General features: G+C 38.0%; 1 protein-coding gene across 1 annotated transcript; it reads right to left on the bottom strand.

Moving 5' to 3' along the window:
* Nucleotides 1-2351: 2351 nt before the first annotated feature.
* Nucleotides 2352-6085, bottom strand: LOC104627840 (forkhead box protein N3-like; the record flags this gene model as incomplete). The annotated part of the gene is made up of 2 exons (XM_010296220.1): nucleotides 2352-2916; nucleotides 6062-6085. Coding segments are annotated over 2 exons (574 nt in total), but the record flags the coding sequence as incomplete, so codon positions are not given.
* Nucleotides 6086-6923: the final 838 nt, after the last annotated feature.

Raw genomic sequence — 6923 nt, 5'->3', positions numbered from 1 at the left:
TGCTGTGTGGCCTTGCTCTTTACATGACAAAATGCTTGTGGAGCACAGCAACAGGTCCAGACCAGCCCGCCCTTCAGCCCTTCCACTTCTTAAATGAACACACACCATGGGCATCTCCAATGCAATTTTTAGCTCACTCCACTGAGTGGGAAGTCAAACCCTTCTCTAACTCACTCTTCATAAACTAGATCCATCTTGGTGAAACTGCTGCCTGAAACAGCTGTTAGGGATAAATATAAACCTATATTCTTTTTGAGAAACAGATCGTTCTGTTAAGCGGTTGGTTCCTGGGATTTCCTTCTTGCCTGTAGGATATTCTAAGTGTAGAATTTTTCATGCCAAATTCATGAATCCAGGGGAGAGACTGTCTTATTTATTTCACAGCTTCCCTCTGCTGTAGGGATCTCCAATGTAATAGTCGTCATTACCAGGAGAGTAGCACTGTACCTGAATCACTCTCTGTAACACTGGTTTTTCTCTGAACACCTCAGTAAGGCTCTTTACTAACTTCATTTTCTCATGGCAAATTAGCAAAGCTATTTTCCTGTCTACTTATTCCTGAATCAAATCAGAGAGTTTTCCTCAATTAACCTCCCATTATTCTCTTGATTCTGTCATACACACTCACTACTAAATTTGCCCTCAGATTATTGCGTCATGTTACACATGTACAGACGAAGAAAGGACACACTTTTACTTTTTTCTTTTTTTTTTTCTTTTTTTTAAACAGAAGTAGGGAGAGGGGGGCTGAATGTGCAGACAAGGCAGTATAATTCAACCATCCAAGCCCTACCAGAGCATGAAGATTTTATTTTTTAATATTGCAGAGTAAGTTCCCCAACAGTCAGTGTTTGTCCCTGAAGAAGGTTAAACCTTAAACACCTGCTTCAAAAAAACCCCAACAACAACAAAAAAGAACCAAAACAAAAACAAAAACAAAACAAACAAAAAAATAAAACCCAAAAAAACAAACTCTAAGCCTAAGGGCTTAAAAATTAGAGGCATAGCCTTTTTCTCTATTTTCTATATTTATATGAAAATAATTCATGCTTCATGCTAAATACATTATTTACCTTACAAGAACTTTGTCATCTTTGAATAAAAAAAAATTGTTTGCTTTTTGTATTCCCCCCCAAAAAGGAATCCATGCAATGTGGATCAAATTTCTTCTGCTGGCTACGCTAGTTGAATCTGGAAATCTGTTGTCATTTTTGCACAGATGAATCCTGACTGACAGTAACTGCATGCTCATTTCTGAGGGCAGCATAGGAGCTCTTTTGTTGAACTTCTGAATTTTACTGTTCACCAATATGCTTTGCTTTTTCTTTTTTTTTTTTTTTAATATAGAATACTAGTAATGGCAGGTTTTGTAGCTTTGTTTCCCCAGTTAGATCAAGGATTTGATCCACAGAAAAAGATTCTGATGTACTTCCTTCCTTAATATCTATTGTCTTTTCTTAGACTTGATTGCTTTTCACTCAGGCAGTTTAGAAGACATAGCTTGTTTTTCCCTATTACTATTATTTTTTGCACGCAGTGCCAATCTTCGGGCTTATGGCTTTTTGAACATTCTTTTAATTTAATATAGAAGACAGAATTCAATGATTAACGATGCTACTAACAGTGCCTCCCCCCCATTTTCTTCTCATTATTTCACTGAAACCCATTGCATACATAGTTCAGATTCCCCCAAACTTAAGTTATCAGTCTTCACATTATGAGCCACATCTAGTACGTGAAGCACTAAAAGTGCATTATGGTTTGCGCAGTTGCCACCAGTGGCTGTCCAAAGACTTCTATGGCACAATGTATCCATGTGCCACTAGATGGTTCTTGGTTTGGTGTTGAGAAGTACACGCCTCCTCCTTCCCCCAAATCTCTTTATTCACATTCACTTCTAACCCAATTGTAAGGCCATTAAAAAAAAATTCTTAAGGGCCAGGCCTGAATGATTACTAAATTATGCACAGCTCTTCTAGTGTAAGAGGGATTTCCAAGTGCCCAATTTTACTCCCATCACATTAAAGTTGATGTCACTGCGTATTCAACCATGCATTTTTGACAAGCTGGAGAAAGCAATGGCAGTTTTGGCTTATTTTTTTGTTAACTTTTTGTCTTCAGGTAATGAAAAGCTTTTGTAAATTAGCTGAGTGTCAGTATGAGTTCTATGGCTTCAATCTCCTTTAAAAATAAAAATCTTAAGGGTCCAAAAAAAAAAAAAAAAAAAAAAAAGAAAAAACCAAAACAAAAACAAATAGAAAGAAAAACAGAAAAGGAAAAAATTGCTGATATTGCCACAAATCATTAGAATTCACCTGACGTGCTGAAACAAAACTTTGTAAGTTCAAACAAATCATTGATTTGTTCTAATTTTTTGTGGTTTCCTTTTGCTCTTTCTGCCCCTTTGCCGTCCGATTGGTGATGTTGTTCAAACAGGATCGAATTCCTGCTAAATGCAGGAGTGATCCTGCTGCTTCTTTCATCTCCTCATCGTCACTCTCAGGAGGCTTTTCTGTACGTCTCTTTTTAAGAGGCAGTGTGTCACTTGGTACTTTTTTCACCTTCATTAAATGTTGCCTTTTCTTGTGCTGGGATGCATACCCACTGTCAGCTAAAGAATCCTTGGTCTCCTTCTGATTTTGCTTTTTGTCCTCCTCTTCTGTTTCACTATGGCTCTCGTGGCTCTGGAAGCTAACTTCACTTCCTTCACTGCTGTCTTGGCTACCTTTAGTTGCAAATTCATACTGGTCGTCAGCAGAGGAAGAGGAAACGGAGTCACTAGCAGGTGATGTGCTCCTGTGGTTGGAAGATTTGGCACTGCTGTAGTTGTGATCCTCCTTTGGGTCACCGCTAACAACTGGAGAGCCACAGGACTGTTCGCTTTCTGTCCGCATCCGGCAGTTTGTTATTCCATTCCTGTAAAAACAAATCAAAGCAGTCTTAGAAGCCACAGAGATGTGATCCTACTTCAGTGCAAAAGATGATAAAGCCAAGCCAACTGACAGATAATCTAAAATTATGACTATGAAAATAATGTCCATGCAGGCTGGTTTCAAAGCCTGACTCAAATCGCTTGTGGATTGATTCCACACATAAAACAAGCCAAATGACACATAACAGCACAAGAGGCAGGACGAGTAGGGGATGGTCACAAATAAATAATGTCTGAAGAGTCCAATTAATAGTTTACTCTTAAAAAAAAATTAAACAGGAAAAATCCTCATTATTTTACTGCCTGGATATTAAATAAACTCTGATGAGTTGCACAAATATCCTCTCCCCTTTTTCATATAAAATGGTACTATCAAAAGTGTGGGGAAGAGACGCTAGCTTTCTGGAGTACTTCTTTGCCTCCTCTCAAAGATGTTTCCAGCTAGGACTCTTTCCAACAGAGGGAGAAACTACGTAGAGTGCCCAGGTAGTAGTCCAGTCATATTTCTGATTGTAATCAGTTTATGAATAATCTTCAAGGCAATATAATCTTAAGCCACTAGCTGCCTAGAAAATATTAAAATGTTTTTAAAAACAAGCAATAGAAAAAAAATAATGCTGGTTTTGCTCTAGAAGTTGTCATTTTCCCCTTTGGTTTTATGGCACTCTACGCTGTGGGAACTACTGCAACATGATATATTTAAAAACGAACAGTGTCCTCTTCTGCAATGGAAAATATTAGAGCATTCCCACTGACTTTACAATACAGAATACAATACTTGCAAGTCTATTAAAGAAGGGACTGACCCTGTGCAATGCTTAATTGCTGCTGAAAAAAACTGAGAAGAGGATGCTCATCATTGAGTAAACGCATCATCATTGCCACCCGCCAGCTCACTAGCCTTGAACCCCTCTATCAGTTAAAAAAAACCCTAAACAAGCAAGACTAGTTAAACTATCACACGATAAACTTTAAAATCTAGTCCTGCCATCTTCATGCTATCACTACAGTTCTTTTGCACACTCATGGCTGTATTGGATTAAAACCTTTTCTTAAATACACGCACTGAACATAGATATTTCTTAAGAGGAATGGCACAGTGGCACGTCCAGAGTATGACTGCTCTTCTACTTAAAAAATGGGAAAGTGCTTTAGCTTTCGGGGAATGGACCTCATGTCTTTTTTCTTTACAGAAGAAACAGCAGAGCATTACCCATTTCGGAAAGGTAAGGCTGAAAGGTGGAAAATATGAGAGTGGTATATAATTCCACAGTTCCTATTCATCTAAATGCTCTTGTCTGTAGAGCTTGGTGAAATAAGAAACAGGCTTTTGTGAGCCAGTGACAGGACAACGCTAGAAGGTAGCAAATTAATCAGTCATTCCGAATGTTCTTATTTACAGTATTTTCAAAGAAATGTATATAATAGATGGCCCAGTTATTAGCAAAGAAAGCCTCTTGCCAACCTCTTTTGCTCAACAAAATTATTTTCCCCTAGATTTTCGAGTAGCTTTATGATCCATAAATTATATACAGAACCCAGAAGGAATACACAAAGCTCCTTCAATTATTAATAACTAAATGCAATGTCATTCATGATTGTGCAGCAAGCCAGCTGCATTTACACTGTGATGGTTTGCCACTGCAGGGGTTGTCATTAGAGGATGCCAAATGCTTTAAAGAAATCACCCATACTAAACTAGTTGTAAGGTGAATTTATAACCAACTCCTTAAGATCAGTCATTACGAGGAAGCATGTGATGCATTTTAAGTGACAGATTCTTCATTTTTAGGGTAAATTTACATTTGAAGATGTTAAAAATTATAATATATTTGCATAAAATTAATGTTACTTGATTTTACTAGGCAGTTAATAGTCAGAGCAATGTGGCTCAATAACAATCACATGCTACTAATTTTCCATTAAAAAATAGCACTAAATTCTTGCTCCAAGGAAACAAACACAGGACAGAATAGGTGGGAACTCAAATGAGATTCCTACTGACTAAGTTATTAGTGAACAAGGCTTCTAACAGACAAGATTTAAATCAAGGTGCTCATTTTCATGTTATTAGATCTACTCCTGTTTGCTAGTTTATATTGAGAGACCATCAATAAAAGGAAAGCTACAGTTCCGTGGAGCAGAGCAACCACATGCCAAAAAGACATCCCTGATTTGCCCTGCTCTTGAGTCTGTAGTGTTTGCTTTTACATAAAGGTAAAAGCAAAAGGTTTGTCCTGGTTTCGGCTGGGATAGAGTTGGTTTTTCTTCCTGATGACTGGTATATGCTGTGTTTTGGATTTGGTTTGAGAATAATGTTGATAACACACTGGTGTTTTTAGCAATTGCTGGGCAGTTGTGGTGCTTATACTCAGTCAAGGGCTTTTCAGCTCCCCATGCTCTGCCAGCGGGAAGGTGCACAAGGAGCTGGGGGTGACACAGCCAGGACAGCTGACCCAGGCTGGCCAAAGGGATGTTCCATACCGTATAACATCATGCCCAGTATATAAACTGGGTTGGCCAGCGGTGGGAATCGGTGCTCGGGGATGGGCTATCGATCACTGGGTGGTGAGCAATTGTTGCATTGTGCATCACTTGGTTTTTTATATTCCTTTATCAGTATTTATTATTATTGTTTCCGCATCTGTTGCTGTCCTATTAAACTGTTCTTATCTCAACCCACAAGTTGGCTTTTTTTCCGATTCTCTCCCCCGTTCCACCTAGGTGGGGGGGTAGGTAAGCGAGTGACTACATGGTACTTAGTTGCCAGCTGGGGCTAAACCATGACAGGCTATAATTTGGATTTAAAAGTTCTGTCTGTGGGACTTGCTGCAGATCCCAATCCTTTCAAAAAAGCATAAAAATAAAATGAAAGGCCCCAGGATTACAGAATCAATGTCCTGGGAGAAGGTGTACTACTATGGGGTTAGCATCCCACAAGGAGTGACTGCAAATAGGGTTGATGACAAAGAAAAACAGAAGACCACAGAAAGGTGAGAAAAAGAAATCACTTTGAAAAATGGGAGGAAAGGAAATACCAATACACTTCAGAAGAAAGGCATCTATGGTGGAACTGGTCAGGAAATGGAAAGCATTTGCATCTTAGAAAAATCTTTGGTTTTCACTTACATTTTGAAAGATTTCCAACCAGTTCTGCTTGGGGAAATAAAAAAGGAAGAGAAATCAGGTCAAGGAGAGAATTATCAAAGGATATCCGCAGAAATGAAAATGAGTTATACAGACAGAGTGCTTTAGGATATTCACAAATCAAAAGTCATGTACCCTGAAAGTAAATTCATCTGATTTTGTATCTTGATACGCAATGGCTCAAACATAAGATATGAAGAATTACTTATAACTGAAATTAGTAGATTAGTAAGAGTTGGATAAACTAGTATCTAAACCATTGACGTTCTGCATGTGCTTCTGAGACATTCTAAAATATTGCTCTTATACAGTCACATACTCACTAAGAAATGAATCTGCGATCTACTTAGTTCTATCTAGATCATCAGTGGACAGAACTCCCCTGGGTTTTAGGGAACAGATTTTGGCCAGCTGAATCTATTTTTGTTCACAGTTCTGGTTGTAAGTCTAACTTTGTTACTGAAACAGTAACGGATTTTTAAAACAAGCACTTGCTCTGATATGTGGGTTATTTTTAAATTACTGAGGGGAAGAAAAGATATTTAAGAATTCTGTGTTCACTACAACAATGAGGGGAAATTTATTTCAAGTAATACCTTACTTTTTCCCCATTTTTTTTTTTTTTTTTGGAACTTTATTTCCAAGTTTCCAGAATCTCACGTATTTTCAAATGTTTTAAAGCAGTGGCTTGTCCTTTCAGCAAAGTCCATGGCACAGTCTCTAGAGCTTTTCATCCTACTGACATGGACTATTTTATTTGCCTGAGGGATCTTAACCATAGTTATACAGATAGAAGTACCACACACCAATTCTTGCTTATTGGAGTCTTACTTAATATCTTTAT

The sequence above is a fragment of the Phaethon lepturus genome, unplaced genomic scaffold, assembly GCF_000687285.1.
Source record: "Phaethon lepturus isolate BGI_N335 unplaced genomic scaffold, ASM68728v1 scaffold9861, whole genome shotgun sequence".
NCBI classification, from domain to species: Eukaryota; Metazoa; Chordata; class Aves; order Phaethontiformes; family Phaethontidae; genus Phaethon; species Phaethon lepturus.
The sequence above is the reverse complement of the archived record's forward strand: the minus strand, read 5'-3'. Positions and strand labels throughout refer to the sequence as shown.